A 23505-nucleotide genomic window follows, 5' to 3' on the forward strand; every position below is an offset into this window, starting at 1 on the left:
AAATTTTTTCTAATTATATATTATATTTCTCATCTTCAAAATAAGTCAAAAATAAATAATTTAAAAGAGTTTAGAGGAACTATATGCTTCAAAAGATTCTTACTTCCGGCCAAAATGGCAATGATGACCGCTACCAGTAGAACCATCAGTCCACATCCCCAGCAAGCCATCCTTCTCCAGTACGAACTCCTTGATCTCTTGTCCTTCGTTACATAAAGTTTCTCGCCTCTGTAACACAGTTTCATTCATAGTTAACAACAATAGTTACGAACTTTATCAATTCACCCCCATCCTAGACCCAAAAGAAGCGTATTTTATACAGCACTGTGCTTGTCAGTGTTCCGAGACCTTCTTCAGCGACCATGGTATTAGAAGCTTCCCTAGACGAACAGACACCATATTCTAAATGACTCATCGCGATCATCTAATCCTTATTCCGGAACTAAAGTTCTTCCATACCCATAATCCATCGTGTTCTTTCAACCCTCTCGACACTTAAACTTTGATTCAAAAATCATTTTCGGTTTTCGAATCAATCGGTCCGTTTTATCGCGACGATCGAATATTAGCGGTCAGTGTCCACGCGTGGGAAGTCTGCTTCTGAGGTAGTGTTGTAATCGTTTCTTTGCGAGTAAATGCCTATTAGAGTGTATCGACTCTTTGATGACGATGATGATGATGATGATGATGATGATGATGACGATGATGATGAGGAGGATGATGCTGTGTGTAGCAATTACAAGATTCGTGAATCCTGAAGCACCTGTCACACGCATACAAAAAAAAAAGAAAAGAAAGAAAAGTATAACAGACTGACATTCTTCAGCCTATCCATCGTAGCTGTTTTCTAGTACATCATCCCGGTGCATTTTGCAAGGTGGAAATTTGTGAATTGCTTGTGGCATTCTGTCGCTTATACATATATATGTATCATCAGGCTCAGCCATTGCTATCGTTGATTAAAAAAAGGGAAAAATACAAGAAAAATAGGGCGAGTAGCAGGGGTGTAAGCGGGTTAGTTCGCGAATCGTGCGCATCCACCATTTCGTTCATCGATCAGCAGCCTCTCTCTCCCCCGTTCCTCATCCTCGTAAGCATCCTTCAATGTACCTGAGGGCTGTCAGCCAGTGGGAATAGTCGACCAGTCCGGCGGCAGGGTCTCTCAGGCTGAGTCCCTCACGGCCGACGCCGGGACCCAAATCAAAACGCACTCCAGCCACGGTTGTTTCAACCTCGGCCTCGGGACCCCTGCTAGGTATCGTGACAACAGAAAACACCGTCTCTAACTCTCTACTCAGCTTGCTGCTGGCCTCTATGTTATACGTATATGTACGTATGTCTCTGTGTGCCTGTATCTGTGTATATATGTATGTGTTTGTTTCGTGTGAGCTGTAACCTCGCGGTCAGCGGCGGTGAAGCTGAATGCTGTGGCTCTAACGTTACGCTAGGCCGCTAGGCGAACGATCTCGCATGGAGCATGTACTCTGTTTCATGGTTTGTGCGATCAGATGCTGGTTCGAAGACTTTGTTTCTCTATATCTTTCATCATCTTTTATCGTTAATTCTGATTTATTCGAAGAAATTTTGATTAATTTTGATGTGCATAAATGGGTGAAGGTATTGTTGTAAGAGAAATTCCATCTTTGATTTTTGTCCTTTTATCGGGTTTTGTGAGCTGGGATTTTGCATAGGTGATACTGTGAGATTTGATATATTCATATTTGAGAACGTCACAGGAGGAGTGATATAAGTGACAAAAATTTGTGTTAGATATTATTACTATAACATTAAATGTTATCGCTATTATAAACAAAAGTATTTGTACTATTTTTCTACAAGATAAATTAGATATCCTACATAATGCTTTCGTCTCGGATTTGTATCATTCTTATACCGATTCTGGTTCATTCATCTCTAGTGATGCAATGCATTACGAGAAAGGAAGATGATAGAAAGACTATCAAAAGTGTTATTTATGAAAATCACAATTAATAAACATTGTTCGTATATGCTCCGTACGAAAAATAATGTTCCAACTATTTCTCCGTGCACTTCTCTGTTACGAACACACTACTTGCTCTTCTAGCAAGTTGATAACATTCGCATATAACTCGTAGCCTCGCGAAGGTATTTCATATGACCGTGCTAAACGGGCAAACAGCATAAATCAACTTGTTGTAACTTTTTCTAAAAAGATCTTTGAAATACATATGCTTTTTAAATCATCTCGATGCCAATCTCAAACGAGAAGCAAGCAGTAAAAAACAAAGAAAGAAAGAAAGGAACAACTACGCAACACTACTCAGTTCTTGCAGACCAAAATATTGTTTAAAAAATTGTGTAACAAAATGACGAAGAATTCAGAATGAACAATTTAAGAAACATTCATATCTTTGGCGTAAAAATTTCTTGTACTTCAGATTCTTTCTCATAATTTCACAATTTTACGTCGTATAGGATAATTATACAACCCGAAATTTGTAAAATTTTACTTCTTTTATTATCAAAATTTGTTATATATACAAGAAAATGTATCGATTCCGATAAATTGTAATATTTCATTAATAATGTTACTTTAATCGTGCAGAACGGTCTTGGTGTCAGGCACAAAGATACGGAAATATTTGATGTTTTGTTATATTGTGAATAGTTTTGTGGCTGCCTTCTTATATCGTTTATCCTTTTTATTCTCGTTGCCGCCATGGAAACATCAACAAAAATTATTATCATTGTTGCTATCACTAAGGTAATCGGAATAAAAATTATTCGTAATGGAGTATAAAATAATTCGTGGTCAATGCATAGTTCTATTTCTGACGAAAGACGGTCACTCTTGCGTTCTGCTATGAAACATTGTGACACGTTCGTTTCGCAAACTCCTTCATCGGTGAATGTAATCCGCAACATCCGAGGACCTTCGTTCGCTCCGCCAGTATCCGCAATATTTTTGTTTCTCTTTTAATCGATACAATTGCGTTTTCTTTCTCACTATATATTTGCAATCATTTGAATCATTTTCTTGTTTGGAATCAATTATACGATATTAAAATAATTATCGATTTCTGTTTATGGTTTGCTCTATCGTGTATTTTACTAATTACGGGAATATTAATTGTTTAATTCTATCGGTGTTTATCAATACGGAAAATTAATGGTGCTACTTCTCGATTATTGAAACAATGACGAGCTTTGTAAATTCTTATTTGAGGAGCTTGTTTCCGAAACGCTTTAAATTCGTGCTTGCTTAATTTAGATTCCACTGTAAACGCGTAAAATCTAGGAATACATTAACGTGTGTGGCAGACGGAGAAACGGAGGACGCGTAAAAGACGCGAGATGAATATTAAAATGTCAACGAAATCAGGTTTCATGTTTATGCAAACTAGAGGATTATTTTCAAAAAAAATTAATGCATCCGCCCGGTTATTCTATTCTGCTCAATCTTCTTGATATTCGTTTATCATATTTCTTGGCTAAAAAAATCGAGCGATCTCGCAACGCCCCGGACTGGTGAACACGATCGAATGTTAAACAGTAGCCAGGAAGAGAACACAGAGAGTAGAAGAATATTTTTTCAGCCGTTCGTTACCTGATGTACTTTCGATGCTCGTTCACTGGAACGAAGTACTCTTCGTAGGGATCAGCTGGTACCTCGCAAGCCTCTTGACCCTTCGTCTGTAGATTGTTGCCCGCGTAAGGCCTCATCGAGACCAGTTCCAAGTTTACAGCCTCGATTTGCTCCTTTTTTCCAGTGTCTATCGATAATAGGAAATTATTAAAATATCGATCGTAGAAATTGAGAGATCAGCGTAGAATTTTCATTGAAAGAAATTTCAATCAGTGAAAATTTCAAGGTCAAGCTCGTCAAATTTCAAGGTGTTTAGATGTACCAAAGAAGTCAAAGCAAAGAAATATATCTTAGTGCAACAGAAAAAGCGAGCCTTTATCCATGTAAATATTCTACTCTTCCTCATATATCACGGAAAAATCAGTGAAAAAGGCCGGAAAACCCCGTTTCATTATTAGATTTATGGAACTTTAGTGTTTAAGAGCTATTAACAATTATTTAATGGTGTTATAAAATGATCATTAGGTCACAGTTCCATGGCATGAAGTATCATTTATGTAACCCAACTAGACATTATTTCATATAATTAATAAGTAATAATATATTACACATTCATAGCTATCAGTCATTTTTCAAATAGATTTCTTCTCTCTTTTTTTTTTTTTTAGTACAACTGTGAATATAGTGATCTCAAACTTATACTCAATCACATACATGCTTTATAGTGCCTTAGGGGTTATGTAATTTACAGGTGTGGAAATTACACGTGGCATTAAAGTATTTATTTATGGGGCGGAACCTCGCGTGCTGCAAAGTCGTTGTTTATAGAGAAAGAAGTTGGTTAATTACATGTTTACTCGGACGTAGTTCAAAAGTCAATATACTTTTATTAAGTAACGTTCTTCGATCATAACTTTACGTAGCAAAGAAAGTATGTTCCATTACATGGGCGGAAAATAATTGACATATCCTGAGAATAGTTGACATATCCTTTAACTCTTTATATTAATAATTATATAATGGAAAAGTTGGTTCTAGCGGCTTGCTTCATGTTTCAAGACAAATATTACACAGAATATAGTAATTCATTTATCGAGTGAAAGTTAATTCGAGAAGGCTCTAAATCTATGACAATGTTTGGAAGATTTTCATCACAGATAACAATTCCTTTGTTTGCCATGATACTTTATCGAACCATTTTTAACAAACGATTTAGGAATCCATTGTCTCAAACGTAAATGTACGCTTTTTACAATTATTTTACGTATTTTACAAGCTTTAGCAATTATGTAGGAGACCTTTCATATGCTTTCTGCGTTTCACCGACCTCGAACAACTTTTTCTTCGAGAACTGCACGTATTGTTGGTGGTGGTGGTAGTAATTAACGATCGAAAGTTCGGCTCGTCCTGATCATATCTGGTAAAATCGAGCGATCAACGCAGATTTCAGTAACGGCGGCCACCATTTCTATAACGTTCTTCTTTGCTTCCAAGTTTTATGCATGTTTGAAACTTGAAATAGATATTGCTATACGATCTGATAAAGGAAAATTTTATCATTTTCTACAGATATTACAACATTTTTAACAACCGATTTATCTTTATATGAATTATACATCCTTCAAATATGAATTACCAAAGAATATTCCATTTATTATGCAATAAAGTATTTTTTATACTTATACGTGAGACTCCAAATTTTCTCAAAGACAGTCAAAGAACTTTTTGCTCGGCCTAATATTCCATTCATATCATACTGATCATTATATGTATCATTTTAACGTTGAATTTTACTCGAAGAATAAAATCCAAATTTCTTAATTCGTTCAGTAGACTTAGAATAACTTAAACGTAATAAATTGAAGAGACGATACGTTCAAACTTTCGTAGAGAAATTCAATTAATCAACTTACTGCAATCGCATTAAATAATTCTAGTCTTAAGATGTAGAATGTCGTGCCTAGAATAAATAATTCTGGTTCAATCGAGGCGACTAAGTTGCAGTCTAACAATTGTTATCTATGTCTCATCGTTCACTTCCAGCTAATGTTTTATTCATCGAACGCATGCAAACGAAATTTATGTGATTCTCGAACGATCGTTTTCCTAATCGTGGACAGAACTTGGTCGTAGAAAAGCGGCCGATCGCGGTTACGCTTTGCGTCACGCGGATTGCACGCGGCTCTTTCTGCGTGCAAAACGAGAGGAAAAATGCAACGCAGGTAGCCACGTGTTCGCTTTTTGTCGCGAAGAATTTTCTCCGTGTTGGACGTAGAGCCTGCGGTCTCCGCTTACGTAAAGTCCACTCCTTTTTCGTTCTTTTCCCTTCTCTCGTTTTGTTGCTTCTTAAACGATCTCTCTTGAAACATGTTGCAGAAGTGGATAAAAAAAGAAAATGGAATTGAACGAACCGTGGCAACGATCGTTTAACAGGCTTTTCATCGTCCATTAGTTTTTCCGTGTGAATTGGATGAAGTATCGAGTTTGTTTTTCAGTAGGTTTCAGATAATAATGAAATTCTAAAATTTCACATTAGAACGTTCAATACCAAACGTCAACCCAATCGAAGATTTAAGATATACTGAACGATGTAATTGTACAAATATAAAAATCTGTTCACTAATATTATTAGTAAATTAACATCGAGGAAATCTGCGAACAATTAACAGTTATTAATAAGAAACGTACCATTGATCTGCACGCTGGTCGCGCTGTTATTCAAGAAACTAGCGTCATTGTTGTTTCCATTCCCATGAACGCCGTTCATTTTCGGCTCGACGACGGTCTTGTCGTTGCTGTCGGGCAGCTCGATCTTTGTCTCGGTTCTGTAATGTGGATCAGGGCTGGTCCTTCCGGCCTCCACGTATTGCTGCGACACAAATTGCGTCCGATGATGCCCATTCTCCACAGGACCGTCCTCCGTCTTGCGATCCTGGTCCAAGGTCACTTGATGTTGGTCATTGTCCTGTTTCGAATCGGTCGCGCAATCATCCTCGTTGGCGAACGCCGGATTATCTATACCATCGTCCGCCATCTCGTGATATGCCTCGCCGAAAACTGCTGGGCCCTCAGGTGATCACGATCACCCGGTATCGACTCTCATGCGTCTCGATTCTGTAAAATAGAAAAATTTCAAGAAATAAGAACGCCGTTCAAATACGAAAATAGTCGAGTATAGCAAATTTTGTACCGTTTCTATTTCATACTTGATGAGAATCTGCATTGCCAACGTTATATCGTAAATATAAGTACTCTGCGAAATGGTAGCAAATCTGTTTTTACCTCTTAATTGTCAAACGTGTAAAACAAAAGATTTACAGAAGAACAAGATTTCTTGCATATACAGGATGGGATCGTAATCGTGGAACAATCGGGCAGAGGGTGAAAATATAAGAAAAAGATTTGATGAAACTTTTGTTCGTCCGAGGTTACGTTTTCTGAAAGCTCGACTTTGCAGATTTGACAAGCAAACTTAAATTTGGTAAATTCCTGGGCCGACGAACACGAGTAAAAAATTATCAATATGAAAATAAGTAAACAATGTAAAGTACATTGTTTTCGTAAGATGCTCTTATTTTCGAGAAAAATAAATTCGAAAATGTATCATGCGCGTGTAAGTGTGTACCAGACCAGTTCGTAGTTAGACAGGTTTAAACTTTGTTTTCTTGAATATGAGGCCTTGAACGGAAGAATTTTATTCCACGTTTTTTGTTTATTTCTTCACGTAGAATCACCTTCTGCCCGGTTATTATTATGACCACTGCTCCATCGTGTATAGTAGTTAAAACGTTTCTTGACCTTCGTATCTAAAAGAGTTTGGAGATTTTATTGTAGCATTGTCAGACTGTTTTAGTTAAGGTACGGTCGAAGAAGAAGATTGATGCTGCGTTATATGTGAAAAATGTCTGTTTCATCTGATTGAGTTGATTTTTTTCGGATCTGCTGATGATGCATAGAAAGAAATCGAGTTACATAAGGAAATCCATTAGGGAATGGCAGTGATGTAGAGTGTTCCGTTTTGAAAGATGGAGAATGAAGTGCAGTTGCTGGAAAACGTACAGAGTCAGTCGTAAATTATTTATTTTATTTTCGAGTTATAATGAGATTTCTGTTTTGATTTCAATTAATTTCTCTTTTTATCTCAAGGTGATACGATCTTTTAACTGGTATCATTAAAAACTGTTGACTCGCGTGTTCGCTAAAGCATAGCTATTAATTAATATTAATCAAGTACCTTAAAATTCATGACATACGATTATTTATATTGTATTATACCGTAATTAATATTCTGTAATTTGCATAATATCAAATAGATAATATGCTGTACAATTTTTCTAATTTAAATATTTTAATAGCGAAATCTTTTTTCTTCGCTGTTAAATTCTCTTAAAAAATAATCTGCGATGTGACTTCACGCAGAAAAATCGCTACGCCCTTCAACGAGCATTGTAATCGATATCGGAAACGCATTTCGTAGTTTCCGTCTCTTCGTTGAGTAAGCAGCTTCTCGATGACCGATTTCGGATTGTGGCGTGTAATTTATCGTCGGAGAAACTGGACGTAAGTCGATCCGATCTTTTTTGCTGACGAAATTCAATGTACGGTCGATGAAAGAAAGAGACCGAATTTTCCACGTTCGTTGCGTTTCGATTGCTCAATGCGATTGAAAATGTTAGATGTTACAATAAATTCCTTTCAACTTTCAATTAAAAAGAATATATTCCTCAACATTATTCATCATTCTCTGATTGTTCACTCGTTTATTTTCTACTTTACACGCCATTCATTAACGCGGCCGTGTATTTATGTTGTTACTTGGAAATGCATTAAATTCAATAAACAACGAACTACAGTGACCGGAACTTTTCGGATTCACACGCGTTTCAATTACTCGATGCATCGATCTTACGATTAAACTCTTCAATTAAAAGAGAACATCCTGTAATATCATCCGTCGTTCTGTTTACTTGTTAATTTCCTATTTTATCGACGCGGCCTACGGTTAAATGGTCGAAACACTTTTTATCGTTCCATGAATATTTAACCGTTTCTCTTTTTTTTTTTATTATTTTTAATTTTATATATACAACATCGATCAACGTGTTTTCGAGTTATCGCTAGGTAGCCTTAGGCGGATCGTAGAATCGCGTTTATTATTATCGCAGGCTCGCAACTGCTGCTCGTATCAACCTGGACGTGATACCAATTACACCGTCATATAATGGTCACGCTGTCTGTACTGCAGTTTAATTAAATCCCATAATTCTTTTCTTCTCTATATATATATATTGCGATCGCGGCGGATAGGGCTTTCTAACTACGGACAGGCGCTTGTTTATCAGCCATCGCGTTAGAAGAGGGAATCGTTAAGGGATAAGGTTAGGTTTGCTTCGGGAACTATTTTCAAGTTCCTTTTATTCGCATAATTATAACGATATTATGCAAAACTATTCTAGATGTTTGATAGTAATTGCAATATGGTAATCAGTGCACGTGTAATTGTCTTAATTGATGACTTTAGGGTTATGTAACCGAAATAGATCTTAGACGAACGAATAATTGAGAAACACTTTTACCTGAGATTAAGATATTGTAAGTAACCAGAGTGTAACACATTGTGAATTTCATATAAATATATATACATATATATATTTCATAACATAAAATTAAGAAAACTATTATGTGAACTTACAATCCCAACCAGTTGAGATGATCGCGAGTTTTGATTTCAATAGTTCTATCCTTACGAGGGCAACCGTTTTCTGATTTCTTTTCAAATTGTGATTCCTTTTTCCCATAATCAAAGAAAATTCTGGTTGCAAAGGGTTAAAGTGCATCAAATTGCATCCGCGCAAGAAACACGCCAAATGCTTGCAGACGCTAACGTCAGTCCGGTGTGATGACGTCAGTGGTGAAGCAATTTTCAAAACTTCGCACAAGATGAACGAGACGGACGTGAGAACCGTGAGACATCCTGTCCACACGTCTCCCGAGTCTTACACTCTACATATTCTTATCTTCTAGACGACTTCGTTTTTCAGTAGGATTTATCTTTCCATGATTTCTTATAATATGTATAATCGCGTCTTTTCGCTGCAGGAACACTGAGAGACTATTTGTGGTAAAAGTAAAATCTTGTTTCAAGGTCGAATTACATTTTTTCCTTCCCGTATTAAATATGTCGTTCACTTTTTACGTCTCATTCAGGAATATTAAATGACGAAATGAAGATTTTCAATTTTGAGTGGAAGATTTGAAACAAAACAATTTGAAATAAAAATTTTTAAGCAGAAGATTTGGAATTCCTCGTAGCCCGAACCAAAAATTGTAATTTGAAAATTTGCGATATTTTGAAGAATATACCGTATCGGTGCCTCGTCTAAGCTCTCGGTATTCCTTCTTCGCCACTGTTTCGTTTCCTGCGAACCTCCCAGCGCCCTTTAGCGGGAGTCACGGTCTCCTCCGGTCTTTTTTTTCCCTCGATTTTGCTGAAACGTCGCGCCAACGAAAAGGCTCGAGACAAAAAAGGGAGCAGAATAAGTTACGGCTCCTAAAAAGCCGCTCTCGAGCGGCACGATCTTTGTCTCTGTCGGGAACCCTTTCATTATGACAATTTGAAAATCACCAAGAATTAAACCTCATAATTTGATACAAACCAATCTAAGAAAGAAACTCATACAATTGATTTAACCTACACTTACAAAAAGGTACATATTACTCTACCATCTTTAAAGAGAAGCTATATAACTGCAGCTGAAAATTCTACGGTATAATCGTTTGCTGTTAGCTATTTCGTGTAGTCTGGATCAAATTTAATCCAACAACGCAGAAGCCCTTTGTGTTGAGCGAAAAAGATGTTACGACGCTGGTACTTCCTCCGGCGATAAGGAAAGGATGAAAAATCCTTGCCACTAGGATATATTAGGTTGTCGGAAAAGTTTCTTTCGTTTTATGAGGAAATAATAAAAATAAATAACGTTTTCTGTTTTATATTATTTCGTCGAATTACGTACGATCCATTTTGTTCTGTTGAGATAAACACCGCGACATTTCACGGACTTGCTTTCACGTTTATACGAAGCTGCACTGTCGTAGAAAACACGTTTGCGATAGAAAGCTACTTTTCGGACAACCTAGTACACAACACGAATCGAATAAACCTAAAAAGCTACATTGCTATTTTATTTTCGTTAAATTACTCGCTCAATCTCAGGCAATAGTATGTTTAACTGGAAGATACATAAAGGTTCTTCGGAATATACCGGACGACTTCTTTTTCATCCTCCGACGAAAGGTTCGAGTTCCGCCTCGGAACTTAAAAAACGATATCGAAAGTGGCGAAACGCAGAAGAAAGCGCAGGATCGACGTTACCGAGGACGAAGTACCATATACACGGTGAAATTTAAAATTCACCGGTTGCTCGAGTAAAATCGCAACTCTGTTATGTTTCGTGGATAGTCGTTTCGACGAATCTTCCGGTGGCAAGAATTTCAATTGAAATTTCTTCATCTCTGAGGGATAGAAATTTTCATTAGAACTTGCGAGACACCCTATATACCACGGTCAGACGGACGGCCGTGTTCGCGCGTGTACGTGTAAACGTTGCAGGCATATACTGCACCGAAAGCGGTTGACCCTGAGAGAGGCAAGCACAAAGGACTGATTCACCCCGGGGCCAGAGTGGAGTCCTCTCCTCGGAGAGCTCGCGTTCAGCGTCCACCCAGGTCGACTTCGCCAAAGCTCCGCTCTTCTCAAGTGACATAATCCCACTGGTTTGGTCGCCGTTTTCCGTTTAACTGCCGGCTCATCGTAATTGGTAACGTAATCGAGGATCACGATTCCACGGGTTAGAGGTCCGGCCGGGTCCCACAGCTGGAAATGTTTTGTGACTTTCCGATGGAAGAAGCTTGTGAAAAGAGAAATCGAAATCTTGGTTCGTTGTTTCGGTCGGTTGGGTAGGTTATATCGTTGATGGAGAATGTGATTCTTTCGAATCTCTTGATGCTGGTGTGTATATATATGTGTACATATATATATATAGATATAAATATATATGTGTGTATGTTGTATTCGAATCTGGCAAACTACAAAACACGAATGAAATAAGAAGAAAACGGATCGATGTAACTATTCGTGAATTCGCTGCACGCACGAGCGATCGCCTGTCGAAACGCGCCGAATTTCCGCGAACGATCGACGCGTGAAAAATACCGAACGGTATCGTACAGCAGACAGAGAGGGTGTGCTAATAGAGCGTGGTTGAATTTCGTTTTTGATCGGACGGTTGGTATGCATAGATAATGCAGAAAAGTTGCGCAAGGTTTCCTGTCGATTACGATCAAGGTGAAAGTCTTCGGACTCGCCAGAGCGAAACATTATCAGCAAGCGAACCTCGTAAATTGTAATCAATGTCCACTCGGAGAATGTCCTTTAACAACGAATCTCGAAACCGTTTCTGGAACTTGGAAATCGTTAGTCGAGGATAATGGTTTCCTTTAGAAACCAGTTCGTTTCCATTATGATCGTTTCTTTTGATAATTTTAATTGTTATGCATTCGCATAATCTTTCGTTTCCTAGTTATTACCGAATAATTACGAATATCGAACGTATTTCAGGAATTCTTTCATATTAACTTTTCCTATCTTCTTCTTCCTTTTTTTTTTTTTTTTAGATCGTAGGTTATTTAAATTTTTCATCTTGATTATACTCATCGTGGAAAGTTTTTGATATCCAATAATTCCTTTGAAACCCTCGCGTCCTCCTAGCGTATTCTTAAAATATTCATCCTACTTTTCCTTCTTTTCTTTTTTTTTTACGGTCGACGTTGTAAATGGCGAGTGAATAGGAGACACGCCTCATAGAAGAGGAATCCTAGCGATGTTAAGCGACGAGCAATGACGTAACGAGGAGCGCGACGAAAGAAAGCGCGAAGGCGTTCGAGCGTCGCACATGCACGCGCGTGCAAAAATGTTGGGCCGTATTGTCTCGCGTGCGAGTACGCCAGAGGCAAAGAGAGAAACTGAGATCTCGACGTACCTGAAAGATCGCGAGTCGATCGACTGATGATAATTACTCGAATGCGAGCGATCTGTGTACGAGCCTGGACTTCGTCCCAAGTGAAACGAAAGAAACTGGCATGCAGATGAGTGAAACTCAAACTCATACTAAAACGAGATATTTTCGTGAAACCAGCCTTTTGTCTGGAAATTTAATAGCGATAATTGTTAAAATAACGATGGCTTGTTATTACGGCAATTGGAAAATTTTCCGACATTTGGTAACAAGTTTTTGGAAATTTCAGGAATATTACCGAAGTAAACACGTTGATTAGTTTTGACATAATTTTTCTGACTTTTTTCTTTCATGAACAGTCAGAAGTAACTGGAAGATGAAGAATGCGAATGGAGAATTTGAAGATTATGATCGGCATAGTACGCACATAGTAAAGATTTTATAGTAATTGTCGAAATATTCGTGTTCGGTCACTGTATGTAAACGAAAGAGAAAAAAGAATAGGAAGGCAAAGTGGGAGGAAAGCGAGCGCGATTCCGGCTTGGCGAAGCGAACGTTTCATTACAGCGGGTTCCGTGATCTCGACGAGTTTTCCTCGCGTGGAATTCTCGTCATTCGAGAAGAGGATATTATCTTACGTGAATCTATACACCAGCGTCGGTATTATTAGACAAAGCCAGTACCGTAGAGAATGACCATTAGAGAAACGTTGAAACGCGACTGTAACTATCCACCCTTTTCCTGGCCGCACGCCCACCGTTCCAAGTTCCTTTACTTCCATGCGAGTTCCTACGATCGTTTCACACGCAATTACACGATCCGTCTTTTGGTACAAGCCGCGTGCAAAACGTTCCTCGGAGATTGGAAACGATTCCAAGAAGATTCTGTTTTAGACGGTTGTTTCAGGCGCCTGCAACGTTCTACTGATTTCGAAGGAATCTGGACAGTGAGAAAACAGCCGGAACCGGTGCTCCCCGTCACTCGCGCCATTTTGATACGATCGTAGCGATTTTTTTATCCTTGGAATACGGACTGTGAAGTACGGTGACTGGGTCAACAGCGATCGGTAGATTCGAACGTATTTAATTTTACGTCGTAAATATCACCGCCACATAGAGAATGAAAGCGAAGTGATAAAATAAAAAGTTATGTTATTAGGCGTTTCTGAATATTAAATTTATCTCTGTAGAAATTTCTATAGAATAATATCATCGTTCAACGATTTCTACGCTGATAAAATACCTGGCGACCAATCAGTGAAAATATTTTTATCAAAAATAATCGTACGATCTTAAAATTATAAACCACGATATCCCCTTGAAAGATAATATCAAAGCTGTTCGTCAGTTTAACCGATCTCAGACGGATAAACGCAGGAAGAAAATCCCTAGGAATCCGTAATTACTGGCATTGTTCAAGCGCAAAATTTCATAGTGTCTGAAAGGCAAACGAACGACCGGTTACAAACTATTGTATGCTTAATTACAACCGTCGTAACCGTTCAATTTCATGGTTCCCGATAACATAACCACCCTATTGTACGTTACCCTCGAACGGGGATAACAATGAAAAACTGGCTATTTTTCGAGGTGTGCGTCAAAAGTGTGCCAACAGTCGTGCTTTTTAATTACACGCGACTGCACGGTAATCATTGCTTAACGAGCTGCCTAGACCAACCGGTAATTAACTTTTAAATGCAATTTTCCACCGTTTAAACAACCAACGTTTATAATTGCCCACTCTTTCTCTACTTTTCTTTATATTTGCAACTATTTATTTATCATTCGTCGATGCGATATCGTATTATTCGACAATGGACGCGGACTTTTATGTATTTATCAGGAATTTAAACGTGTAAAAACATACAGCCTAATAAGTGAAGTCAGAGAGGCACTCTGGAGCTTAAAAAGAGAAAACGAGGAATAAAAAAATTACGATTAGTCGAATTTGACAAATTTCCGAACTTTATTTCTTCAAAAATGAGACCGTCAAAGCACATTTTTTTGATTTGATCGAGTATCCAAAGTATAATACTTACCATGATATTTAATGGATGAAGCGAATCTCTACATAGATTCCATTTCTTTAGTTTTGTTCATACAAATATACATTTGTATAAACATGCGCAGTCTAGGAATAAAATCGAAATAAAAATTTCGGGGATAGTCAAGGTCTCAAAAAGGTGTTCTACCGGTTTCAAATTGGCTATCGAAATAATTATTTTGGAGAGAAAGACAGAGAGAGAGAGAGAGAGAGAGAGAAGCTACATTTTTCATATAAATTTTGGAAAAAGATTGACAGTCTGACGAAGCGAAGAATTCTAATGTAATGTAATGTAGTAAAAAAGTTTTATAGAGAAAATTTTAAGATATTCGATTGATGGTTGAATATAATTTCACGATGGTAGGAATATCGATTTTTAATCGACGATTTCGATGCATAGAAGGAAAGTAAAAGCGGTGAAAGCTTGTAAATAACAGTCATTCTAATAGATTCGATGCATAGTGCCATGGAAGTTTGGCTACGAGTGAAACTTTGGAAAAAGAAAGAACGTGCTAAAAACTAGTCTGCGCACGCATAAATTACACGTGCCACAAAAGACAGAGTAACATTCTATGCGCTTGTCGATGCATGTATTGTGCAACGATGCTCTCTAGGATTTCCTAAATGTCAGAGGTTTACTTTACAGCGCATCGATCCGATCTTCCTCAAAATCACCGACTAATTTTATATTTTCTGCTTGAAATTTATTTCGTCTATAGGACATTCTGTGGTACATTATTAATTCAACGAGAATATTACATTTTACGATTTGAATGTATCTGTCGTCTCCAAATTATTTGTATTAAAGTGAAATTAAATCTTTGATTTTCTTCAAACATTTTACGATATCCACTGCTGGGCCGTTTCTAATTTTAAATAATAAGTTGCTTCGAACTCTAGGTATATTTATGTCCAAGACACTGATACTACATTGCTGAAATTTAATTTTCCGTTGAATCTGTTTTCTTCATGAATTCAAGTTAATTATAGGCTTGCAAATTATGTTTCACCATTTTGATTTTATTTCTGTTAAAGCGTGTATGTTGAAGTCTTTAAATAAAACAAAACGTCTACTGTCGGATTGTCTTCAATTTTAGCCAATGATTATCCTTTGACTCTAGCTTTTTATTTTCAACTGGCAAACTGGAATTGCTAAAAAATGTCGAAATTTAATTTCTAGACACGCTCAGGTTCCAGAATAATCTTTACAGTGGATTCTTAAACGAAAGATTTCATTACATTTCGTAACATTAATCTACAAAGAACAGCGATCTTAAAATTATTCAATTTTGCCCTCTGACATTTCTTCCACTTCCTACGTTTAAAAACCACTTCTCTCGCTCTCTCTCTCTCTCTCTCTCTCTCACACGCATACACGTGACTCTCTGACAAAGAAGTACAATATTTCTGAAAAGTTTCATAATAAACGTAAGAAAATTTGGAATTAGCCTAAGTAAATGTTGTTTTCTAATGAATGCACCGGCTGTGCTCGCAGTCAGCCGTTCCGAATGACCTTTCTACCGCACGAAGCCGGTCGACAGCCTGGATGATGATGATGATGATGATGATGATGATAGTGTTGGACTCTGCAAGGCGCATCCTCGCCACTCGACAACCTATACTCTTGCTTCTACAAAGAAGGAAGGGGTCTTGTGTTACCCAAGATACTTTACTTTCTACATTCCTCGCGAGACAATACGTACACCCACGCAACGTGCTCGTGTACCTGTCTCTGTGCAATGGAATTGCTCTCTGACCGAGATCGCGGTTCATTTTCTGGGGAACTTTAATCTACCAGATGTTTGGTACCGTTTAGCAATTTCAGAATTAATATTGTGCTCGTGATTGAAGCAGCATTATTGTTGCTTGGGGCTGTCATCGTAGAAAATAGAACCTAATTTTGGTTGGAATTTCAAGTAGAAATTTTGGTTTTAATCGATGCCTAGAATCTGAATTGTCGTGATGGAACGTATGAAATTATAGAAAATGAAGCAAAGAGCAGAATTGAAGCTCCAACTAAGTACTCTGATGCAATTATTTTTCGTTCTTTCGATACAAATATATTTTTCGTATAACGCAGTTGCATACGCCCGATGTAACAGTACTCCAATAATCTTCGTCATCTGGTTTGCAAGAGGACGGATCGGTATAAAGTTTCGCCTCAGTGACATAATCAAATCGTGCCTGTAAACGAACAGCAGCGACATATTGTAGAAAAGTGGAAAATTTTCTAACATATTGTTACGACGATATGAAGTTACCATGCATTTTATCAACGTCCGCGAATATTTAAAAAGGGAGTCGCTGTCCAACCACCGACGAGTGTGCATGCGCATTGTATTATCATCGTAATTGTGTTAAACGCTGTTAAAGTAACACCGTGTAAATAAAAACAGGTCTCGCGGCGAATTTTCCCGAGGCAACAATATTATAATATCGTACATTCCCATTTTAAATTATAAATTACTATAGAGTAGTGCAGGCTGTTAATTATCGAATGAGAATAAAATAAGTTCTTCTCCTTCGCAAAACATATTAAATCAGGTTATTCAAGCGATAATTTACTCCAATCTATAATTAATCTATATTATTTTTACAGCAAAGAAACATGCTATTGAACTTTAATATTCCGGGTATATATATGTATATTTGTATATGTATATTCTTATAAAATGACACATATCGTAGCATGGTCAAGTCTAACAGTCAACAGATAGATGCAAGGACTCGAAGTTCCGGTTTTATGAGTCGAGTTAACAACGCTGAACTATCGATAACGATAAACTTGATTTCAGCCTCGAATATTTTATCATTAAAATGTAAATCATTAATATGATATAGCATAAACAAAAAGCCAATTTCGTTTTGTATCAATAATCTTAAATAATATCATTTTTTAAAACCTCTACATTACTAATATTATACATCGTTATTTTATGTATCTTAATAAAAATTACTTACTAAAACATACTCTTTTATGAATGAAAGAAATTTTGAAAAGAACGATTGCTTCGTTTTAGAAGTTGAGAGAATTCCATGCGTGTGCTGCAAGCGTGAATTGTGGTTGACTGAAAGTGAGCGACACAAATAGAGGTGAGTCTCAGAGTGATCGATGTGTGATGAATCGAAATTAAGAAATATTTATCTCTTCTATTATCTTAGATTCAATTTCTACGACTACCGAGATTATAAATCATTCGCACAAAGGCTGTTAAAAATATCTATGCGTAGTAAATGGCAAATGATAATTTCACAGCAACAAATTTCAATAGCCCTTATCTGATATTGCAACAAATATCAAATTTGCAACAGATTCGATTAATTTTTCCTATATTCTAAAACAGAAAATTTCTATACACTAACATATAGGATCACTCTATGATGTGTTGTTGATATATAAGTTTAAATCAATAACTTAATAAAACGCAAAAGCAACCTGTTTAACTAACTCGATGCACGTTCGACAAAATTAATAGCAAACAAAGAGTAAAAGTAGCTCGAACTATCATGGCATTCAATCGAGTCTACTAACAGAATTACAATCTCTCGTTCGAATTAGCATACGACAACATCGAACTAGAAATAATCCGAATTTACGAGGTCACTTTTGCTCGCAATTACGTATCTATAAACCAGAATCAACAAGGTAAACTTCATGGATGAACGATTAATTTACATCGAGCGACATTCTTTTCTCTCTCGTCCAGTCTATCGCGTTTACTCGTCAGTCGGCTCAAATCTTGTCTTCGATTAGCAGCTGCGTTAAACCCTCAATTAGTTTCGAATGTTTCCGAAAACGTCCAATGATCCACGTATATAGCGATGAAAACGTCTTTGTATCGACATGTTATAAATAGATAGATAAGCGTGAAATGAAAATTATAACTTGTGAATAGACGTTATCGAGCATTGTATAAAATATTTATTTTTAGAATTTATAAAATACTATTGACGAGAATATCGTTACTGTAAAATATTTCTAGAAAATGGGTAACACTTTAGAATGAGGGAAGTTGTGTTATAATGCATGATTTATTTCGTTATATTCTGTTTACCTTATTACATTCCGCTGTTGAATAGGAGAATTCAAATTGAGTTCATACGATGAAAGTTTTGCTTGTGGAAAGCGTCGTGGGTCACCGATGGCACACTGAACGCAGCATTCAATGGCAGGCGATGTCCAGGTGAAATTTCTTTTAAATTGCAGGATAAATTTACAATGAAGCGTTAATGAACTGCAGCGTGGATAACTTGGTTAGTAAAAGCAGAAAGGAAATTTCCTTATAAATAAGGTCAAAATTTACGTGACGATGGTTGATTATAAAGTACAATATTTCCGATTCAGATCGAATTAACCAACTTCCGCTCACTCGATTGTTCGAAGGAAAGAGTAAAACGAACAAAATGTATGTGAAAAGCACTCTGATCATATGTTCTTTGTCTATACAAATATCGTACATACTTGTATTCGCAACGCTTATTAAAAAATAAAAATGTGAAAAGTAAAACAAATTTTATAAAAAAATAAGAGAATAAACATGTCTTGGAGTTGTGAAAAATGGAAGCTTCCTTGTCGTGTTAAACAACGTTGACAATCTATCGTCGCGGTCTGTAATGAACTCGTCATTGAAATCACTGGTTACTCGTCTACCACGCGTTGAAGTCTCCGAAGAACGTTGACGCGCGAATACCATCGATCCGACAAAGAACAATGATACATTACGTTACCGCGGTAGGAAGTGATCGAGGCTCCGTTTCATACGCCTACTCTAAAATACTCTGGTAGTTTATGAAATTATACGTTAAAATTCCTTCGTTTAATTGCACGTTAAAACGATCAACTTTTTCTCAGGTGTTACACTGTAATTTTAATAAGAAGAAATTATTGAAATGGAATGGGCGAGAATAGAATTTCCTGCATCTTCGTTATTTACATCCGCACGGTGGTAGAAATCACATTGAATCATTGTTACGCATGATCGCCCTGAATTTTTACATATCTACGTCGGTGTCTACCTACATGCCACGCATGAACAATATACGCTGCTCATAAGCATGGACGTGCGTAGCCTTTCGAGCGTATAAATAAAACACCGGCATGTTGGTCGTTTTGCGATGGAATAAAAAAGAAAGAAAGAAGAAAAAAGGTATTCGCATTCCGGCCGGTTATGCACACGCGTCTAGAGTAGAACTATATTTGCCAAGGGAAAAGTTCCGAACAACCTGTGCCGATATGGCGCTTGGTAACAGAACTTGTTCTTTATTATTGTCGGCTATCGCAAATGGCCGAGTTGTTAAATATCTTTGCCGGGACAATTATGTAACTCTGTTCATCTAGAATCCTGGAAATAGCGAATCAACGCTGAAATAAATCACTGAACCTGGTTATTTACCGTAGCAACTGGTCGTTTCTCAATTAAAGACACGAGCTATCGAATCGAGATTTAATATACAAATGAACGTTTCCAAATATATTATTAATAATATTATCGTTATTAGCGTTCTACAATTCTAGCGACGAATTATCTCGATCTATCGATTACGCAACGATAAACGAAACTGTTGTGCCAAATCAAATTTTTTCTGTAAAATATAGACATTTTCAAACTTCGTATCTTCATCAAAAGTTGAATCACAGCTTTATTTTCCCTTACCTTGGCTGTTATGTTAGTATCGCGATCTCGGGCGAATAGAAATGTTTGAATTCAACATAGATTGGTATGCAGAGGCGAAGGGATCTCATTTGTAGTGTCGTTTTCGTTTTCAAAATAGCAGTTTCCCTTTCAAATTACGTTTCTAATTGCAACACTGTTCGCGTTACTTTCGAAGCGATGTGCGTGGCTAAGTGTAATGAAGGTTGAATTCTTTGATGGAATCAGCCTCGCTGCTTCACTGAAATCAATAATTATGCGCATACTCATTATTTCGTTAGGTTCTGTTAGGTTCGTTGCACACGCACACCGGTGTCACGATATCAAAATGACGCTAATTTGCGGCCAATTTTTCGCCATTAAAGTTCTCCGATCGTTTTGGGTCTCGGTACTCGAACCCTATCTCCGATTTTTCTTTTAAACGAGTTCTTATTTTGTTTTTAGCAAAATTCTTTTCCTCTTCGGGCAGATAATCTTCTCGCTGATGGAAGTGGCATTCGTAGATCCATCCTGTCAATCTTTTAAACATTCAAACCTTTCGAAACGAACAGCGAAAAGTATCGAGATACGTGTACAAAGATAAACATTCCTCTTCGCTAATCAGAAGTGCCAATCGTCGAGAAAACACGGAGCGATAAAAATAGACACGAACAACTCAAGATATTTCAGTAGCTGTGCATAATTTGTAATACCGTGAGCAAATTAAAAAATACATATCTTAATTGTCTTGAATGTATTAGCAGTGGGAAAGATTCTTCCGATAAATGTAATGTCTTCAATTTAAATTTTCAAAGAACATTTTGTCGATTTAATACCCGTTATCTTCGTATTAATCATAATGAAGTGAAACGATTAATTTCAAGTCATAAAAGATCTTCAAGAATATCTCGATTAATTGCACTTGGGAGATAAATTACTGTTTAGCAGGAAATAGCAGCCTATAAGCGAAATTATTTTCAAACTGCTCGCTTACCAGCTTCCATCTGTTTTTAACTGGTGTAGTAGATTATTGCAAGGTTGTAATGGGTTTTCAGTTAAAAATTAACAACTCTCGAAAGGTGTTTGTAAAATACACAGGAAGTCAACGAGTTGCGATAGTCTATAATTTTAATTAAATCGTCGGTATTGTACATGGAAAGCGAGTTTAGTTAACCAATTCCTTTCTCCTTGGAAAGAATTACGAGCTGTGGCGTGTCGGAACGCATGCATATCGACCGTACTTTGACCATATTGTCAATGTTTAGCAAGAGTTTGCAGTTTTAACTTTTAACTGTCCAATTTCTCATTCTCTTAATTCCAAAATTTGTATTTCTCCAGTTTCTAAATTTTTAAATGCTTCAGTTTGTGTAATACTTCTGAACCTCCGAATTGTTGACTTATCGAATCTTCAAATTTTGAAATTTCTTGATTCCCGAATTTCTAAATGTTTAAATGCTCGCGTTTGTTAATTTCCGTGTTCTAAATTTCTACGACAAAATTACAAATACGTACATAACAGGAAACTCATGCTGAAATTCGTTATAGGACGCACCATCGTTAATTCTAAATTAATTCATTAAAACGCATAAAAACCTACCTTCTAACCGCAAATAAAGAATAAGGAACCGTTTTTAACATTCCTCAAACTCATCAGTCGAATCAAGAATAGAGATTAATTCTAAAATAATTCTTTCCCTGTCTGCGAGTAAATCACCGTTCCGACGATTCCAACCGGCTACCTACGTTTCGCTCGTGCTTAAACAAAATTCATAACGGACGATCTTTTTCGCAGAGGATGTTTTGCGTTTGTTGTTAAATATATTTTCACAGTTTGCCGCTGCAATAAAGAGGCAGCATGCGAAGAAGTTACGCTTAATTGGGCAATTAGTTACATCGATCAGAGATATCCTGTTCAACGATTCGAAAAAACACGTTCTGTCTATTTCAAGAAATTTTTTATTTTCTAATGCAATTTGTATGTAATTCGTTCGTTTCTTGAAACCGTTGGTTACGCACCAATTAATTATCGGCATACAATTCATCCTTTTTATTGGAAATTCCAATCTAGTCAGCTAGTTTCCTTGCTATGATTCTGCCAGTCGTATGTACTTGCATGACGGAAGGAATAAGAATTGTTGTTTCATGAAGAAATCCCAGTGACTAATATCTATCTTGGTGAGCCTGATTCTACGTAATCACCCGGAAATTTATATATCCGGGGAATCTTCGTTCAAAGGATGCCTTTAAAGTAGCAAATTACCGAGGAGGCTGATATCGACACGAAGTTACTTAGAAGCTACCAAAGTCCCACGAAAATTACATTTCCAACTTGATTCGCGTTCACTTTAACCGATCGTTTCTTTCTTTCGAGAGTATACGCTTTATCGAATGTTCTCACACGGAAAGCGTAAACAGCTGGAAATACGATTCGCTGATAGAACTGGAGCGGTTCGGTCGTCTCGAGCCAAGGGAGATATTCGAAAGAACATCCGATCTGTAGACAGAAACCGAGCAAGCTGGTCCAGGCTGGATCAGTTTGATTAGAAAGTGGGACAGGTAGACTCGCGGTGCCGGTAGCTCGCTGTACAGCCTCCAGGGGCCTTGCCAACCCACACGCGTCAAAGATCTGCCTTGCATGCTTCAGGAACACGCGTGGGTACTCGTTCGTATGCGTTCGTGTTCGTCCATAACATGGCGGTGCGTAATATGCGGAGTAAATATGCAAGCGTCATGTACCAGGTGTGGTTTTTCAAACATATAATACCACTTGCTTCCGATCTGTTTTGTCATTAAGATGTGTACGTTTCTCTTGAGATGTCTTTGGATTGTTTGATAAATAGGTAGAGATAGAGATATTTCTAGGGTGGTCGTTCTTCTTTAAACAGTTTTGAAGGTAGATTTAATTTTATACGATGTCATATAAATGTTGTTTAGAAGTTTGTCTTGTTATTAATGCGTGTAGGTTTCGACCACTTTAGATTTCTATTCGTTCTCTTTTTACATTTCTTTTATACCCTTTCTTTGTATAATACTTTTAGAAGTACATTGATCTTTAGATTCTACAATATGCACCAGGGATGTACAGAAATTGTACATCGGAGTGTTCCAAGAGGTATACTGTATCTGCAATCTAAGAACCATTCGTCGTTGAACAGTATGATACAGCGGATATGTAAATACGTGCTGCGTGTGTTTGAGTGTGGGTGGAACATACTGCGGCTAGAATTTAAGCTCTATTTGTCACCGAATC

The 23505-nt window shown here is 37.2% G+C and overlaps 1 protein-coding gene across 1 annotated transcript in view; it reads right to left on the reverse strand.

Moving 5' to 3' along the window:
* LOC122570752 (protein piccolo-like) overlaps window positions 1–23505 on the reverse strand; it is a 56417-nt gene that overhangs the window by 11345 nt on the left and 21567 nt on the right. The window contains exons 2-4 of the mRNA XM_043733556.1: window positions 6257–6682; window positions 3590–3755; window positions 104–228 (exon numbers count right to left, since the gene is read on the reverse strand). Coding sequence (XP_043589491.1) covers window positions 104–228; window positions 3590–3755; window positions 6257–6602 — 637 coding nt within the window. The 5' untranslated portion in view covers window positions 6603–6682. The remainder of the gene's footprint in view (window positions 1–103; window positions 229–3589; window positions 3756–6256; window positions 6683–23505) is intronic.

Source organism: Bombus pyrosoma, linkage group LG9 (assembly GCF_014825855.1).
Source record: "Bombus pyrosoma isolate SC7728 linkage group LG9, ASM1482585v1, whole genome shotgun sequence".
Classification (NCBI taxonomy): Eukaryota; Metazoa; Arthropoda; class Insecta; order Hymenoptera; family Apidae; genus Bombus; species Bombus pyrosoma.